Here is a 19,075-nt window from a genome sequence, read left to right on the forward strand (position 1 = left end):
GCAGCCCAACTGAAGCTCCGCCTCCTCACACAGTCTGTACAGTAGCCTCACAGCAGCCATATTATTGGTCACGTGATGTCATTAAAAAAGCTCCAACAGTATAAACACAATGCAGAGGTCCAGTTCAGGTGAAGCTAGCACACAGCTAGCAGCTACAGCTGCCTGTCAGTCAAAGAGGCCACGCCCCTGATGGTGCAAACTCGCTGGGCCGTTGTTACTACAGAGACGAGCAGTTTGTGTATCAGCCTGTAAACGTGTTTGTCTGTGGGGACTGACTCACTGCTGCCTCTGCTGGACACCAGAGGGACTGCAGTCTCCTTTTTAACGAGTAATCATATAATGCGCTCAGAAACATTTTGAGGACCGTAAACGTGCGTCATTCTGAACTGTGAACCAGTCGGTCTGTGAGCTGTTTGTAGACGCTTTCCATCGGCGCTGCTTTGGGGTCTGCATGTGGGCTTTGTTGACATGAACACAAACACTGATTAACAGCAGGCTAACTCTTTAAACCTGGGCTCCGAGAGCCTCATGTTCGTGTCGGCTGGCTGTCACTCAGCGCCTGTTTGTGGTTTGGTTGTTGTGGTGTGAGTCTGACTGACACGCCCTGGAAAATAACAGCGTTTCTGCCTTTCTCTGCATTCCTGCTTTCCTCCCGTCCGGCCTTTCGTTTTCGAGCTTTCTGTCTTGTTTTTTCGCTCTGCTGCTCGGTGACTCATTGTTCTAAGCCTCTCTGTCTCAGCTGGTGGATCAAACCAGTCTCAGCTCAGATGGGGGGAGCGCCAGGTGTCCAGATTGGGCCTGATGAAAAATGGAAATGGACGTTTTCAACAACAAGGATCTGGGCGTGCATCCTAATGCTGTCATCCATCTCCACCTGGTATGGAAACAGAGAATCTGCACGTCACAGGAGGTCATTTACATTTAAGTTCTCAAAGTTTTCAATATCCCCCTTCCTGCTGTAGTTCTTCTCTCTGATGTTTAGTTCAGTAAATTCATCATTTATTAGAGAACAGGACAACACAGAGAAACAGACCGCTGCTCTGTGCTTTAAGTGAAAGCTTTACAGCATCACAAATTAATAACAATTATTATCAGAGCTGCTGCTTTTCCATTAGAGAGGACTCACGGTTCTGATTTACAGGTCCAGTCTGTCATTTGTGAAACATGTTTAACAGAAACACCGAGTGCTGTGCACCTGATGCTCTAGTTATTAAAGCTAAAGCTTTAATGATGTGTTAATAAAAATAAAGGAGAGTACATTTTGAATCCATAACTATTACAGTATCATGATAATCCTGTAATACTGCTGTGACAGTCACAGGATGGATCAGTCACACTGAGTTTAAGAAGCATCAGCAATAAAATAACATCAACTCTGACATCATCAGTAGGGATGGGAATCGAAACCCGGTTCTTGTTGAGAACCGGTTCCCACTGTTTCAGTTCCTTGGAGTTGTTTGCCATTTTTGCAAACGATTCCCTTATCGATTCCAGTCGCCCCGAATGACGTCACCACGTTGCGGAGCGTCATTTACCTGGCAGGAAACACGGCGGCTCAAACGCTCAAAAGTTTGGTTATACTTTACGAGAACGGATGACAACAGGGCAACTTGCAATACTTGCAAAGTAGATATTTCATTTAAGGGAGGAAACACTACGAATATGCAAAAGCATTTGCTCACAAAACGATGACCTTAAATGAATGTCGTGTTTTTAATTCCAGACTCGTGAATCTCAACCCAGCAGCAGCGGTAACGTTTGCACGTCCTCTCCCGTTAATGCGGCAGGTAAATAATCAACTAACATATTATGTTAGCGCGATCTGCCTTATTACAAACCTGCCATCACTGTGCATTTAGTGACCATGATGAGAGAGACAGAGTCTGGCTCAGATGCTGGCAGTTCTCGCTGCACTCTACCGGTAGCGTCTCCTTTCAGGCCAGGATAGACGAATGTCACCGAGCAGTGACTCAGTTTGTGGTCAAAGGCTTGCACCCGTTTGCCACAGCAGATGATTTTCAGTAAGTGAATGTGTTTAATTGTAGGCAGGGACAAGAGAGGATATAAAACAAAGTTCTAAGCTAATCGACCTTAGTGTTCTCCTTTTTTAAAAAGAATCGATAAAGAATCGAAAATGGAATCGTGAAAATCTTATCAGTACTCATCCCTACTCATCAGTGTAATCAAACCTTCGGCCATTTTTAATGAAACGCAGGCGTTCAAATGCTTTTCTCTCAAAATGAACGTGAGCTGATGACACATTGCGGTCATCGACGAGTTGAGGCTGCTGGATGCAGGCTGATGTGCGTCAGTAACGATGAGCCGCCGTAGCTGAACGAGGACGTTTGTTACTTCACAGCAGACGTGACGACAAACCCGAGCGTGTTCTTCCTGCTGACTCGAGACTCGGCTTTTGTAAAAGCAGCTGCGCTTTCTGTGAAGCGTGTTGGCGGCGGCAGAGCAGGCCGTCGTCTGCCTGCCGTTGACCTTGAACTCGGTCGGTGGAAGTGGGCGGAGCACTCAGAGATGCACTGAAAGAATTTCCTGGCGTCCTGTTGAGCGAGGTTCCCCGGCCGCTGGTTATTTCTGTCCGGGATGAGTGGGCTGCATCGGCGAGTGTGGGAGGGACTCGCCGACAGAAACATCCGGACTCACATTCCCTCCGTTCACCAGGAAATACTACTGATGCAGCTCTGAGTCTGAGGCGCTCGCAGTCCTGCCATTGGCTGTAACAGCAGCGCCCTGTAATCATGTACTCCTACATGATGTTTGAGTAATCAGAGTAAATGTCAAACAAAACAAACTGAAGCTGTAGGAAAAATAAAACATGTTGCAGTGATCCGGCGCAGCGAGCTGCCGCGGCGCAGCCCTGCGCTCTCCTCGTCGTGTCGGTTGTTTTATTGTATTTTCTGTTTTCTGGCCCGCGTCTGGTTTTGGTTCTGACTCGTGTGCTTCTGGTTATCGTGTTGCAGGGATCAGGCGGTGCTTTCTGTACCCGGCGGTGTTGTGTGGTCACGTTTTCTTATTCTGACCTTTTGTCTTTATTGTATGAGACGTGTTTTACTGTCGTGTTTATTTGGACGTTCAGTATGTTTTTCTGTTTTTAATATTAGAAGCTCTTCCTGTAATGTGTCGTGCTCCAGGAGATTCGATTGCACTTCAAGTGTTTTTCTGTTTTATTTCTGTGGTCGTGTAGCTGTGTAGTTGTGTTTCCTGTGGTTTGTCCCAGCTTTGTATTCGGCTGCATTTGGTGTGTTTTCTTTCTGGAGAGGCTCTCGGCGTCGTTGTGTTTCTCTGTAATCTCTGACAAACATGCCTTTGCTGCTTTCTGATCCATCATACTTACAGGGATAACTGAATGAATTATTATGTTATGAGACAACCTTTAGTTGCCTGCAGGCCTGCTGACCGCCCGGTCCAGTAAAGGGAAGCTCATTAAGGGAAGTAGATGTAGTCCACACGGTGGTTTGACCACTTCCCACTTTCAGACTCTCATTCAAAACTCTGACTTCATTTCCTCTTCGTGCCTGAGGTTTTTTTTATGTTTTAAAAAGTGCGTTTATGTAAAGAGCAACTGCGAGCGAAGAACGGCCGATGGACAACGGACACATTCCCACGACGACGGCGGCAGATAGGTGCGTTAAATTAAAAGTATTCCTGCTCAGCTTGGTGACGTTTGCGCACACGAGGCCGTATCGATCCTTCAGGAGAGGCTGGTCGATGCAGCAGCAAACACTCGGGTTATAAATAGACTGCAGGCTGGAGAAGGAAACACAGCCGCACACGGCGCATTAACGTGTTTGCAGTTAGATGTGCCCCGTCTCTCACGTTCAAATGCTGACGCTGGCTGGGAGCATTTGCACTGAGCACTGGTTGAACTGGATGTTTGTGTGTTGGATGTTACTGAAGGAGGATATCAGGTGTTATCAAAGCGGACGGAGAGCGTCTCCTCAGTTTGAATGAATTCTGTATTTTTATCTCCAGAGTAACAGACAAGTACCTGCTCGAGTTTTCGCTCCACACCCAAAAAGAAGCTGATAAAAACAGAAACCGCTGCTCGCCGCCCGCCGCCACCTGTTTCCATAATTTATCACTTTTTTCAGGAATAACCTCTTCAGTGTCTCCGCCTACGTATGTAAAAGGAAGCTTTTCCCACTCTGTGACCTGCTAAATGTCACACCGCATTAGCTGCTAACAGTTCCTGTTTGCAGGGTAACCATGGCAACAGAAAGCAATCGCTGTATTCATGCTGATGCTCAAAATGTGACACGTGAGCGAGATGTGAGGTCACAAAGACACTGAGGTTCACGGAGTCATCGTCTTCGCTCCGCGCTGACGGTTTCATGATCGATCTATAAATCCGTGTCCTGGAACATCCGCTGATCGTTTGTTGCTTCATTTTTATTTTCTGGTGCCTCTGAGAGCGTGATGTCACCCGTGATCGATTCCTCGCTGGCAAGCTGCTGCTCCCGGCTCCCTCGTGCCGGGTTGTGGCGTCCCTGATGTCATTCGGCTGCTCCCGACTCGGCTGCTCCCGACTCGACTCCTCCACGTTGGGTGCAGCCAGCGGTTCTGGAGCTCCTCCGTGAGCGGAGCCTCGCTCTAACAGAACCTGCGGCAGGTGGAGAGCTGGTTGGTGAGGTACGGCGAGCAGAGCCAGCTGCGAGCGCAGCCTCAGCAGACCCAGGCTGACCCAGGCTGACCAGAGTGGGCTAGCTAGCCTTGCCTGGTGGGCTCGCACTCAAAGCTGTCTCTTCAAACTGGACTTCATAAGGACGTGTATCTCACATATCTAGCATTAGAAAGAAGCTCGTTCTCAGGCTGTATCTGCTCACTACACTCGTACTCTGACATCATACAGTATTGTTAAGCCTTCAGATACCGTTACCACACACACTCTGCTGCACACACACATTTATGGACTTTCTTAGACCAAACCTGTGAATCTTCATTAACAGCTGCCTTCTTCTGCTGATATGGTAATTCCTACTGTCGCCTTCTTATTCCAGTTTTAAACTTCCTATAATAATTCAAAAATCTTCTATTATTAGTAACTCGATCCAATCTTAATGTTGTTAAACTTTCAGTCCGCTCTCTTGGGTCGATGATCACTAATACTGTCCTCTCCTGTCTCATCTCTTGTTCTGTTCCACCCTCTCTTAAAACTGCAACGATAACTCTCCGTCTCCGGACTATAAACTCTCTATTTGTAAATCACGTCTCAGAACTGCAGGCCCTTCATTATTACTTGGGCTTACTCTATTGTTACCTTGTTTAGTTTTATAGTTTTATTTGTTTATATGTTTTTATTTTGCTGTATAATCTAACACTGTCTTATTATTATTGTTATTGTATATGAAGGACACCATAAGTTTGATTTTCATAAAGTTTTGTTTTTAACTGAACATGATGCTGCCAGTTCTGAATAACTACAACTTCCTCTGGGATGTGAAACATCCAAACATCCAACCAAGCATCCATCCAAACAACCGAGCATCCATCCATCCACCGAACCGAGCATCCATCCAACTATCTGTCCAGCCAACCGAACATCCAAACATCCAACCGAGCATCCATCCATCCAACCGAGCATCCATCCATCCAACCGAGCATCCATCCATCCAAACAACCAACTGAGCATCCATCCATCCAAACAACCAACCGAGCATCCATCCATCCAAACATCCAACCGAGCATCCATCCATCCATCCACCGAACCGAGCATCCATCCAACTATCTGTCCAGCCAACCGAACATCCAAACATCCAACTGAGCATCCATCCATCCAAACATCCAACCGAGCATCCATCCATCCACCGAACCGAGCATCCATCCAACTATCTGTCCAGCCAACCGAACATCCAAACAACCAAGCATCCATCCATCCATCCATCCACCTAACAGAACGTCCATCCAATTATCCGTCCAGCCAACCGAACATCCAAACATCCAAACAACCATCCGTCTGTCCTTCCGTACACCCAACCAACCCCCCTCTAAAGCTCGGGTGTCAGACTCTTGAAAAGGTGTCCCTGTTGCAACACACCTGACTAAAATTAAAAGGTCATTAGACTAATTAACTTGACTGCATGCTGAGGTGGCAGTTCAGCCTTTTGATTCATGTTACAGAAGCTGATGAGTGAACGAACACGGTGCAATAAAAGAACTTTTAGAAGTACATTTTTCCAAACACTTATATTTATTTAAATTTACTTCAGTAGGGTTAGGGGTCGCCACCATGCAGTCTAGTTCATTAGAGTCTTGCTAATGACCTTTTAATTTTAGTCAGGTGTGTTGCAGCAGGGATACGTTTTCACTCCCCGAGGCCTGGGGTTTGACACCCCTGCTCTAAAGTGTTTCTGAGTTTTGGAAGTTGAACTGCGTCTTTTACTTGGAGTTTCTCCATATTGATGTGCGTCTCCGTTAACATCCCTCCGACCTGTACGTTCGGGTATAAGCCTGTCACAGAGATGTGGAATGCAGTAATCTTTAAAAGCTTGTAGTCTGGTCACTGAGCTGAGTCTAAGTTCAGTGACTGTTGGGGAGCAGGCTGATTCCAGGCAAAGGGTTTGAGTTTCCCCCTCCAACTGTCCACAGTTGGGTGTTATTCCTCCTTACCCTGAAGCTGAAACTTTTAAGGGATCTTTTCCTCTCCTGCTCAGCTGAGCCTTAAATCCAACAGATTTCCTCACATTAAACCAGAGTCCTCCTCGTGTTTGTCACATTTAAGATAAACTCCAAGTGTTTTTGTGTCGCGTGTTTGCGTCACAGGAGGAACTCTGAGAACAGGAACCAGAAATCATTTTGTCCTTCAGTGAAAAAGGATCTGAAAGTCCTGAAGCATGAATCTCCTTTTGTGTTTATGTTGTCAGGGAGCGTCCAGTGAATCGACCGCCCGAGCTGCTCTACCCGCAGGCCGATGTGGCGGAGCGCCTGGCACTCGGCGGCAGTGACGACACGCTGGCCAACGGCATGAAGCCCGACCTGGAGGCAGCTAAACGTCTCGCCAAACGCCTCTACAACCTGGAGGGCTTCAGGAAGTCTGACGTCGCTCGCCAGCTCAGCAAGAAGTCAGTGTGTGTGTGTGTGTGTGTGTGTGTGTGTGTTAAAACTTTGGGCTCGCAGAGTAACGTGAAGAGCAGGGGACTTCATGCAGAACAGTTGATGAATTAAATTTTATTTACACAGCGCCAAATCACAACAACCGTCGCCTCAAGGTGCTTTATATTGTAAGGCAGACCCTACAATAACACATACAGAGAAAAACCCAACAATCATGTGACCCCCTATGAGCAGCACTTTGGCGACAGTGGGAAGGAAAAACTCCCTTTTAACAGGAAGAAACCTCCGACAGAACCAGGCTCAGGGAGGGGCGGGGCCATCTGCTGTGATTGGTTGGGGTGAGAGAAGGAAGACAGGATAAAGACATGCTGTGGAAGAGAGACAGAGGTTAATAACAGATATGATTCAGTGCAGAGAGGTCTGTTAATACATAGTGAGTGAGAAAGGTGACTGGAAAGGAAAAACTCAATGCATCATGGGAATCCCCGGCAGCCTACGTCTATTGCAGCATAACTAAGGGAGGATTCAGGGTCACCTGGTCCAGCCCTAACTATATGCTTTAGCAAAAAGGAAAGTTTGAAGCCTAATCTTGAAAGTAGAGATAGTGTCTGTCTCCTGAATCCAAACTGGAAGCTGGTTCCACAGAAGAGGGGCCTGAAAACTGAAGGCTCTGCCTCCCATTCTACTTTTAAATACTCTAGGAACAACAAGTAGGCCTGCAGAGCGAGAGCGAAGTGCTCTAATAGGGTGATATGGTACTACAAGGTCATTAAGACAAGATGGGGCCTGATTATTTAAGACCTTGTATGTGAGGAGCAGGATTTTGAATTCTGGATTTAACAGGAAGCCAAAACAGGAGAAATCTGCTCTCTCTTTCTAGTCCCTGTCAGGACTCTTGCTGCAGCATTTTGGATCAGCTGAAGGCTTTCAGGGAGTTTTAGTGTGTGGCCTTTACAGCAGTACACCTGCACACAGAGCTGGTTCACAACATTACATTTTTTCACATCCAACAAAAACAGGAATTTCCAGCGTGCAGTGAACATATCACGGCCTCCTGCTGGTCACACTGCAGCGACTCAACCAGCTAACCGATGTTGTCACCGTGCAGTTAGCGCGGTGAGATTCAGCAGAGCTAATGTCCTGATTTCACTTCCTTGAGTCTGAGTGACACGTCACGGGACGAGCTAGTCGAGCTTTACTGTTACTTCCTGGTTCCAGGTTTAATATAAACATGCAGATTTTTACTTCCTGTTCACCTTTCAGGTAAAGTTCTGGTTTGCAGGTGGAGGTTTAATGCTCTGTTCTTTTCTGTAATATCCTGTCACAGAAATAAGGCAGCCGGTGTAGTGATACAGTGATAATCCTTAGTAAAACGTGCTCGTGTTACACCAACACGCCTGCTTCTCTCTGCAGTAATGAGTTCAGTCAGATGGTGGCCGAGGAATATCTCACCAACTTTGACTTCATGGGTCTGACCATCGACCAGGCGCTCAGGTGAGTCCCGCTTCCTGTCCGTGTGTATTTCAGAGCGTGCAGACGCGATTGTCTTACATTCGCTCACTGGCAGCACCTCCCGTCGCTCTGCGGTTCTTTAATGTTTATGCAACTGCGCGATGGCCTCCTGAACATCTGCAGGAGGTCCAGATGTTCATATGAACCAGTCACGGTGTGCCGTGGCGTGCAGTCGGTCACTTCCTGCGTGCTCTGCTGTCACCTTTCTGATGGAGAAGCTCAGAGTTTAAACGCGGAACTTTTTCTGACTTCATCCTAAATTCTGTCAGTTTACAGCAGGACTGGCACTATCACAGGGCTTAATGTGAAAAACCTGTGCAGTGGGTGTGTCTGTGTTCATCTCACCTGTTCAGGTGTTCTGGTGACATCATAATGAGCTTCTTTAACATCTGTTTCTTCGTTCAGGATGTTTCTGAGGCAGTTTGCTCTGATGGGGGAAACTCAGGAGAGAGAGAGAGTCCTCGCTCATTTCTCCAGGAGGTACAGACAGTGCAACTCGGAGAGCCTGACCAGCGAAGGTACCGTCAGTCCTACCTGTCCTCTTTCACCTGTCCTACCCGTCTGACCCCTCTGTCTGTCGCTCTGTCCCACAGACAGCGTCCACACTCTGACCTGTGCCATCATGCTGCTGAACACGGACCTGCACGGAAACGTGAGTGAACCCGAGCCGTCGGCTGATTGGTCGTTACGTTTAATAGGAACTCCTAATCTGGTCGATTGAAAGCACGTCGGCGTCATCTGCCACTCGAGCGTTCCCGCGAGTTTCCTCCTGTTTCATGTCACCTGCTGCTTCCTTGTTGGTGTGACATACAGGAAATATTAAAGTTCAGTGTGAATTTCATCAATAACAAATTAATAAACGGAAAAAATAATAAAATGATAAATATTTGTTTCCAGAATTTCATTATAATGATATCATTTGAAAAATGTTAAAAAAGGAAAGTTTTATAAAAATGTGAATAAATATAAAAATGAGTAAAGAAATATTCGGAGACGTTAATGTGAAAATCCACTTTGTGTTATTATTGAAATATTGATCTAAAAATGTGACAAATATATGAAAATACTAACAAATAACTGACTGACTCGTCATCACTGAGGAGCGCCGCGGGCTCATCGGGCTCATTCTTCATTTCTGCTAATGAACTTTTTTAAGGAAGTGCTGACTTTTACTGCGGCAACATGCCTGCACGTTTCCTCTGACCGTTACAGCAGGAGTGACAGGAAGACGGTCTCCGCTGCCCCCCTCGCGTTAAACCCGACTCTAGCACCGAATAGAAGGGTTTAACTCCACCTGTGCGGCTTTTATATCAGGTGGAACCGTTTCTGTTTCCAGAGCGTTCTCAGCGCTCCCGTCAGCATCAGCGAGGCGTCCTTTGGTTTGTGGGGTCAGATCCGACCCACAGCTGTTTTAACTTTGGGTAATTTGGGGTAAGACTAGCTTTGCTGCTAACACGGGTGACTTACTGTGTGCTGAGCGGGGACGAGTCGTCCAAGCTCAGCGAGCTGATCTGCTAACCAGCCGATGATTTCACATCCCGAGCTAACGTCACAGATCAGCTGACTGTGTGTTCATGTTCAGTCTGTCACAATCACATCTGAGGTGTGTGTGTGTGTGTGTGTGTGTGTGTGTGTGTGTGTGTGTGTGTGTGTGTGTGTGCGTGCGTGTGTGTGTGTGTGCGCGCGTGTGCGTGTGCGTGTGCGTGCAGAACGTGGGCAAGAGGATGTCCTGCAGCCAGTTCATCTCCAACCTGGAAGGACTCAACAACGGAAAAGATTTTCCCAAAGATCTGCTCAAGGTACGACACACACACACACACACACACACACACGCCTATGACTGATTAAAAGACTGCAGCAAGTCCAGCACGCTTCGAGCGCCGGGATGGATGGCCACCGGCCTGCGATGACATCACTGTTGGTGCTTGCAGCTACCGAGCCCACAGACCAGAACGATGCTTACACAAGTGTGAACCCTTAAATGGGCCGCTCCAGCCCAGTGGAGTGCTCGGATTTCAGACCTGTCCCTGTAATGTGGACGCGTCCTCAGCGTGAGGAGTTCAAAGTGACATCGGACTACACAGAGACACTAAAGCATGAGCGCGCACACATCCTTGTTTCCATTCCCTGTGAGGACATTACATTCTTCCAGCCTTACACTAGTCTTCAGCGTTAAATTGGATGATGGGCACTGTGAGGACTGGCTTGGTGTCCTGAGGAGGAGGTGAAGTCCCCGCAGCGATTCTTGGTTTGTGGCCGTCAGAGCAGAAAAAGGAGAGAGATGCATTAATTTTACTTCTTATGGCCGCCAGGCAGAACGAGTGTGCGTGTGCGCGCGTTCGTGGATACGTGTGTGTCAGTCTCCCACTCTTTTGTTTCCGTCTCAGTTTTTCCATCTCAGCCTCGGAGCGATCAACGTGAATCTGCGTCACCTCTTCACCTCCACCATCATCATCATCGTCGTTGCTCTGTGTTAACGTGTGTGCTGAGTGTTTTCTTGCCTTCAGCTTGGCACTGGTTGGATGGCTGCTTGTTGATGAAGCGCTGAGTGTGTGGGCAGCAGCACCGACTGACTGGCTGAGAGCAGAAAACAGTGAATGTCGAATATTTATGAGACAAAAACATGAATTATCTGCAGTCAGAGAGGAAGGAAAGTCCTCGCGCTGTCCACAGCAGAAGCGCTCTGTATTTGGGACAGTTTGTAAGAAAGGAAACGGATGATCAGATTCAAAGCTCAAGCTCAGACAGTAACACAGTTTACTTCAGTAATAGTCCCAACAGGTGAACAAACACCACAGAAACATCTTTAAATATTCACAGAGCCACAGACGTTGTCCTGGATTGTTTTGTGGTCATTTTTCACTCAGAGTGTCGTTCCGCGTCTCTTTGTGGTCGTTCTGCGTCTCTTTGTGGTCGTTCTGCGTCTCTTTGTGGTCGTTCTGCGTCTCTTTTTGGTCGTTCTGCGTCTCTTTGTGGTCGTTCTGCGTCTCTTTGTGGTCGTTCTGCGTCTCTTTTTGGTCGTTCTGCGTCTCTTTGTGGTCGTTCTGCGTCTGTTTGTGGTCGTTCAGCGTCTCGTTGTGGTCGTTATTTGTCTCGTTGTGGTCGTTATGTTTCTTTTTGGTCGTTCTGCGTCTCGTTGTGGTCGTTCAGTGTCTCGTTGTGGTCGTTATTTGTCTCGTTGTGGTCGTTCTGTTTCTTTTTGGTCGTTCTGCGTCTCGTTGTGGTCGTTCTGCGTCTCGTTGTGGTCGTTCTGCGTCTCGTTGTGGTCGTTCTGCGTCTCGTTGTGGTCGTTATGTTTCTTTTTGGTCGTTCTGCGTCTCTTTGTGGTCGTTCTGCGTCTGTTTGTGGTCGTTCAGCGTCTCGTTGTGGTCGTTATTTGTCTCGTTGTGGTCGTTATGTTTCTTTTTGGTCGTTCAGCGTCTCGTTGTGGTCGTTATTTGTCTCGTTGTGGTCGTTATGTTTCTTTTTGGTCGTTCTGCGTCTCGTTGTGGTCGTTATGTTTCTTTTTGGTCGTTCTGCGTCTCGTTATGTTTCTTTTTGGTCGTTCTGCGTCTCTTTGTGGTCGTTCTGCGTCTCTTTGTGGTCGTTCTGCGTCTCGTTGTGGTCGTTATGTTTCTTTTTGGTCGTTCTGCGTCTCGTTGTGGTCGTTCTGCGTCTCGTTGTGGTCGTTCTGCGTCTCGTTGTGGTCGTTATATTTCTTTTTGGTCGTTCTGCGTCTCGTTGTGGTCGTTCTGTTTCTTTTTGGTCGTTCTGCGTCTCGTTGTGGTCGTTCTGCGTCTCGTTGTGGTCGTTCTGCGTCTCGTTGTGGTCGTTCTGCGTCTCGTTGTGGTCGTTCTGCGTCTCGTTGTGGTCGTTCTGCGTCTCGTTGTGGTCGTTCTGCGTCTCGTTGTGGTCGTTCTGCGTCTGTTTGTGGTCGTTCAGTGTCTCGTTGTGGTCGTTATGTTTCTTTTTGGTCGTTCTGTCTCTTTGTGGTCGTTCTGCGTCTGTTTGTGGTCGTTCAGCGTCTCGTTGTGGTCGTTATTTGTCTCGTTGTGGTCGTTATGTTTCTTTTTGGTCGTTCTGCGTCTCTTTGTGGTCGTTCTGTCTCTTTGTGGTCGTTCTGCGTCTGTTTGTGGTCGTTCTGCGTCTCTTTGTGGTCGTTCTGCGTCTCTTTGTGGTCGTTCTGCGTCTCTTTGTGGTCGTTCTGCGTCTCTTTGTGGTCGTTCTGCGTCTCTTTGTGGTCGTTCTGCGTCTCGTTGTGGTCGTTCTGCGTCTCTTTGTGGTCGTTCTGCGTCTCGTTGTGGTCGTTCTGCGTCTCGTTGTGGTCGTTATGTTTCTTTTTGGTCGTTCTGCGTCTCTTTGTGGTCGTTATGTTTCTTTTTGGTCGTTCTGCGTCTCTTTGTGGTCGTTCTGCGTCTCTTTGTGGTCGTTCTGCGTCTCTTTGTGGTCGTTCTGCGTCTCTTTGTGGTCGTTCTGCGTCTCTTTGTGGTCGTTCTGCGTCTCTTTGTGGTCGTTCTGCGTCTCTTTGTGGTCGTTCTGCGTCTCTTTGTGGTCGTTCTGCGTCTCTTTGTGGTCGTTATGTTTCTTTTTGGTCGTTCTGCGTCTCGTTGTGGTCGTTCTGCGTCTCTTTGTGGTCTCCTGGTCTCGGCGGCACAGCGAAGGTCAGAGAAGCGCTGATGCTAACGGGCATCAGTGTTAGCATAGTAGGGTCGTTTTAGGCTCGGGTGGAGGAAGCTGCCTCTCTTCATCACGGCGCTGTGAAAACGGTTTCCACAGTTCAACATTCAGATCCTGAGTGTGCTTTTACTGAAGTTGAGCTAAAACTGATTCTGTATTGATTATTGATTTTATTGGGCGTGAATGTGATTGGTGTCTTCGCTCACACGTCGTCGGCTCGCTGTCATATTTTTCACGTTCAGCTGAATTTGAGTTTTTGTTGCTGATCGTCTCTCAGCTGCATTTACATTCAGCTCTGTGAACCCACCGTGACTGACAGCTCCAAGGAGGACAGAAGGCGGGCTGAAGCTCCCATCCCTGGCCTCCGATTGGCTGCTGCAGCTGAGGGAAAATGCGCATTGCGAGAGCGAGGGAAAAAAGAGAGAGGGAGACAGAGGAGGAGGAGGAGGAGGGAGAGCGAGCAAACAGTCCTCAACAGTTCAGTGTCTCAGTGGGGAGGAGGAAGAGAAGACGAAGAAGAGGAGGACGAGTGAGCTCACCTGACCTGACAGAGGGATTCTCCTGCAGGAGGAAATCAAGTGAATGAGGAGGAGGAGAAGAGTGGGAGTGAAGTTGGAGGACGAAGAGATCAAGAGAGATGTGAGGAGGAGGAAGGAGGGATTCTCTCTCTTCATCAGAGTGCAACAGGAGAACCTCCTTTCTCTGCTTTTTTTCTCCTCATTAGCCTCTCCTGTGCCTCCACCTCCGCCCTCCGTCCGTCCGTCCGTCCTCCATCAGGGAGCTGGAGGAAGCTGACGTCAGTTTTGGGGGTGCTCTCTCTCTCTCCTTGTCTGCCTGTGTGGGTGTGCTCGCTCGCCCAGCCTCCCTGCTTTTCCTCTTTTCTTTTTTGGATGTGAGAGCGAGCTGATGCCTCTCCTCCGTCACGCAGCTTTATTTGCAGTCCAGGGATTCTCCTCCGCTAACAGCACCTCCACGGCCGCTGCATCAGGAGGCTCAACAGCAGCACAGACCCCCCAAAATCCAGGACGAGCTCAGAGCTGTGGTTCGGATGATTTTCATGTCACTGCCTCTGAATCGCTGATGGATTAGACACACACACACCACACACACACACACACCACACACACACACACACACACACACACACACTCTCAGACAGTCTGGAGTGTGCGTGTTTGGAGGCAGATGTGTCGACGGCTGACAGCAACTTTAAAGTCTCAAATTTTCAGTTTTAATTGATTTTGAATTTGATCAAATGTATAAAAACTGTAAAACCCTTTAAAAAAATATTAATTTGTAGAAAACGTCAAACGTTTGATGTTGATTGTCTGAATCGCTCATTTCTGCAGCTAAAATTTTCTGCTTTAAATGAATTGCAGTCCAAACATATTAAAGCTAATTGTAAACAGTTATTTATGAAATAGTTTATCAGACATCGGCATAAATGTGATTTATTTTCAAAATAAAATGATTTTAGCTTTCCTAAACAGAAATATGAGTTCGTGCACAAAAAGGCTCATTTTAGCCTTAAAGCCAACATTAATGTCATCTTGTTTGATTTAAAATAGCAAGAATGAAACATTTTGAGTGATAGAAAGTCGTCCCTCAGTTTGGAAATCACAGCCCTGGGACTAAACTATCGTACGTTTGACTCGTAACTGCAGATTCCAGTGCGTTCCAGGCACAGAGGAGTCCACAGGTTTGTTTCTTGGCAGCGTCCTCCTGCTTTCGTGCTTTTGGCTCTGAACACCTGAGCGAGGCTCCGGCCGGCAGCCAGCAGGATCATGAGGCTGATGAAGAGCTGCTGTGTTTTTATGCATAATGAATAGAGCCGGATCCATAATGCAGCAGGCCGAGCTCGCAGAGGCACCATCCATCCAGCCGCTCGTCAGTGGCCGTCATTAGCCCGTCTCTATTTTACACACCCTCACCTCCTCGCTTCCTTGGCTTCTTCCTGCACTCATCTACAGTCTGGAAGCTCGTGACGTGGGTTCGAGTCTGAAGCGACGCAGACCGGCGGTCATCAACGGGCTGGACTTTGTTAGATCCGCCGCGCCGTTCCGTGGAAGCGGTGAATGCTGGCCCAAGGATCTTCTGTACAGGAAACATAAAAAGTTTGGACTTTTTTTATCTGTTGGATCCCGACTCAAACCGCCCAGATGATCGGCGTCAACAGCATCCACTCCACGGGCCGCATGCGCTCGCGCTCGCTGTGCTCGGTCCGGAGCGGGCGGGACTCGAGGGACAACGACCCGTTCAGGTATCCCAGGACCCCCCGCTCCCGCTCCCTCAAACCGCTGGCCTTCCCCGACCTGCTGGGAAAAACCCAGGATGGGCAGCAGCACCCGCAGAGCCGCAAGAAGAAGGTAGAGCCGGAGACACACCTGTGAACCTTTACCTGAACCTGTACCTAAGTTACCCCGTTTAAAAACCTGTGAAGGTTTGTTTTCGTCCTGAAGACGCTCTCCTGACGTGACACACGTTTACAAACCTCTATGAAAGCAATCCTCTGCGCCGACCGCTTCACATTACACCTGTGTTCATCCCTTTGTGATGACATCAGCTGTTTCTTCATATTTCATTGGCTGGTTTTTGTTATTATTGTCGTTGTTGTCGGTCCGTGTCAGACACACATTTATGTTTAGTTCATTAAAATTTTCTTCACGTCTCTGTAATAATGGACAAAGGCCCCTCAGCAGGCTTCCACAATCCGGCCAATCAGAAGAAAGTGGGTTGTCGGTACGGAGTGGGGCTTAAAGGGGGAGGGGCTATACCAGCTGTTTTCAGGCACAGGGTGAACCGAGACTGGGATCAGATACAGATCGATGCTCGAGGGAAAGCGCCTCCACACAGGAAGTGACCCGCTCCTTCCTAAGTTGCTGCCGGCTGGTCCATACTGCACACGCCAGCCTCTGGTTGCCTGGGCAACTAGCTAATTTAAGTACCAGCGGCTCATATGTCAATCAGCTCTCACTGCTAGCTGCTTCAGTCGCGCACATCAAAATATCCCACTTCCTGTCACCAGCGATTATTTTGCTCGCAGGTGCTCGTATGAGGCTGAGTGTCAGCGGCGGTCTCAGGTGATGGCGTGGTTTCCTGTGTGGACGGCCCTTTAAACAGGTAGCACTGGACCAGGTTTGATCGCCCAAGGAAACTCGTCTCCGTTAAAAATGATGACCAGAGCCATTAAATCCACACAGCCAATCAGCACCTGGCTTTTAGGCCATGTGACCATCTTTAGTCTGAGCACGTGAAAAATGTGGATTAAATACTGAATGTCCTATCAAGTAATCAGATTACTGTGAATCCTGAAATCCATATGAGCTCTTCATGTCGTGTGTGTGTGTGTGTGTGTGTGTGTGTGTGTGTGTGTGTGTGTTTCTGCAGACGCTGTACAGCTCCATCAAGAACGAGAGGCTGCAGTGGACCATGTGAGTTTCTGCTTCGACACACAGCATGTACAAACATCTCCACTGTGTGTGTGTGTGTGTGTGTGTGTGTGTGTGTGTGTGTGTGTGTGTGTGTGTGTGTGTGTCCCTGCTGCCCTGACTCCCTTATTTAAGCCTCTGTTGCTGTGGTAACCGTTCCCTGCTTCATTCCTGACTGTAATTACAGGTCAGCATCCCAACGCCCATGCCTGACTGTGGACACACACACACACACACTCATAAATACATAGATTTACTGGGTGTCTGTATCCGTTCAGCATCTGTCCGCCCTCGTGTTCAGCCTGTTCTTTCTCCTAAACTGTTTCCTTCCTGTGTGACATTCAGCTTCTTTCTGATAAATAACGTATTTATTCAGGTCACGTTTAACATTCATGCTGTTATGAAGAGAAATCATCTAAAAATCTCTGCCATCAAACAGCTGACGACTTTCAGCAGGTTCGAAAACTTCTGTTAAAATGATAACCTGGCGAAATGGATCCACTGAGAGGATGAAACTGATCGACAGGCTGACACAGGAAATGAGGTCATTTATTCATTTATGAGAATTAAAGAAAATGAAGTGCGAGGTGACGGTAAGCGGAAAACATGAACCCGACGGGATGATGGAAGAGAACGGTGTTACCCGAGCGAGTCGTTAGCAATGAAACGTAAACACGCTCTGCGATGGCGACGAGGACGAGCTGACGCAGGCTCTTTTAAACTGTTTCCTCTCTTGAAGTGATGAAGAGGAGTTGAGGAAGTCCATGTCGGAGTTGGCGGACATTCGAACAGACTCTGCCTCCCACACCATGAAACGCCTCGGGAGTAGCGGAAACCCGCTGGTGGGCGTGGCCCATCAGGCCGATGGCGAGCTGTACAAGAGCGGCTTCCTGGTCCGCAAAGTCCACGCCGACCCCGACGGGAAGAGAAGTACACCGCTCCTCCTCCTTCAGTTTTCAGTTTTGCCACGCCCCCTGTCAGCTGATCTCTCACTTCCTGTTTGTTTGGTGTTTGTGCTGTTGCAGCGCCGCGGGGGAAGAGGGGGTGGAAGTCCTTCTACGCCATGCTGAAGGGCATGGTCCTCTACCTGCAGAAGGTAAGCGTCTGCACTACGTTTCCCAGCAGCCCCTCTCTCTGTTTGTGTCCCCGGGTCAGGCGCAGGACAGGAAACGCAGCGAGCTGATTAGGCGTCAGCCTGTTTTTCTATCTGCACGGATTCCAGAGCGGCAGTTTTTAACGTCTCCGCCCACCGCCGCGTTCATCTTTAACTTTAGAGCTTTGATTAAAATATCTGAACTAGTGAGGCCTGCTTTACACACTGCCGCACAAAAGTAAGTGGACGGGTTAAACTATAAAGCGTGAGTACCCGTCCACATACTTATGGACTCCTCGCAGCTCCACTTTAACATGAAAACACAGATTTTTGTGCCATGAGAACTTTTTCTCTGAAACTTTGTCAGAGCTTTGAAAGAACCGTTTCAGTTTCAAAGATTTCTTTTTAACTCCTTTAATCAGAAACGGCGAGCGTTTATAGCGAGACAGTCGAGCTGGAATGTGGTGAGCATCGCGTTTAAGCGTCTTTCATGTTTGAGTTTCTGGAGAGCTGACGCCAATCTGATCCGCAGGACGAGTACCGAGCTGAGAAGGAGCTGACGGAGGAGGACGTGAAGAACGCCGTGTCCATCCATCACTCTCTGGCCATGCGGGCTGCCGATTACAGCAAGAGGCCCAACGTGTTCTACCTGCGGACCGCCGACTGGAGGGTCTTCCTGTTCCAGGCCCCGTAAGCACCTCAGTCTGTCTGTGTTAAGGGAGAGGGGGGAGGAGGGTTTCCAAGCAGCTTGCAGGCAGTACAAGAAGGACAAACAGCTTAAACTAAACCGGACGAGACAGGAAGTTACGGTGTTTCCTGTGTTTCCTGCAGGAACGCTGAGCAGATGCAGTCGTGGATCACGCGCATCAACGTAGTTGCGGCCATGTTTTCTGCTCCCCCGTTCCCGGCCGCGATCGGGTCCCAGAAGAAGTTCAGCCGTCCTCTACTGCCGGGATCCAACACTAAACTGTCACAGGTAAAAACGCCGTCGCCGTCCTTTTCAGCTCCGCCCACTTTCACCAGACTCACACCTCTTCCCCCACCCTCTGTCCCGACAGGAGGAGCAGGTCAAATCTCACGAGAACCGTTTCAGGGCGGTGTCCTCTGAGCTGTCTGACCTCACCGCCGCTACGCCGGACCGAAAGGTGAAAGGTCGTGAGCTGGAGGAGCAGAAACTCCGACAGGAGTACCTGGAGTTTGAGGTGAGGAGGTTAAAATAACCCGCAGGAAGTATTTCAGTACTTGTATTCAGTACTGAATCTGCACCTTATTATGGAGGACCAAAGCTGCCAAAAATAAATGTTTACAAAATAATTTTTAAATG

At 48.4% G+C, this 19,075-nt stretch overlaps 1 protein-coding gene across 9 annotated transcripts in view; it reads left to right on the top strand.

Annotated features, from left to right (window-relative positions):
* The window catches only part of psda (pleckstrin and Sec7 domain containing a), a 45,742-nt gene that overhangs the window by 22,021 nt on the left and 4,646 nt on the right, over positions 1–19,075 (top strand). For 4 of the 9 annotated variants that reach the window (XM_076891380.1, XM_076891381.1, XM_076891383.1 and 1 more), the window contains 12 exons: positions 740–910; positions 6,873–7,070; positions 8,476–8,556; positions 8,980–9,092; positions 9,168–9,226; positions 10,284–10,373; positions 16,618–16,661; positions 17,398–17,588; positions 17,684–17,754; positions 18,284–18,441; positions 18,583–18,727; positions 18,810–18,953. In XM_076891380.1, the coding sequence (XP_076747495.1) occupies positions 740–910; positions 6,873–7,070; positions 8,476–8,556; positions 8,980–9,092; positions 9,168–9,226; positions 10,284–10,373; positions 16,618–16,661; positions 17,398–17,588; positions 17,684–17,754; positions 18,284–18,441; positions 18,583–18,727; positions 18,810–18,953 (1,465 nt within the window). Of the gene's footprint in view, positions 1–739; positions 911–3,362; positions 3,636–6,872; positions 7,071–8,475; positions 8,557–8,979; positions 9,093–9,167; positions 9,227–10,283; positions 10,374–16,617; positions 16,662–17,397; positions 17,589–17,683; positions 17,755–18,283; positions 18,442–18,582; positions 18,728–18,809; positions 18,954–19,075 lie in introns of those variants that run through there. The other 5 variants (XM_014413789.3, XM_076891382.1, XM_076891385.1 and 2 more) reach the window with 3 other exon arrangements.

The sequence above is a fragment of the Maylandia zebra genome, linkage group LG13, assembly GCF_041146795.1.
Source record: "Maylandia zebra isolate NMK-2024a linkage group LG13, Mzebra_GT3a, whole genome shotgun sequence".
Classification (NCBI taxonomy): domain Eukaryota; kingdom Metazoa; phylum Chordata; class Actinopteri; order Cichliformes; family Cichlidae; genus Maylandia; species Maylandia zebra.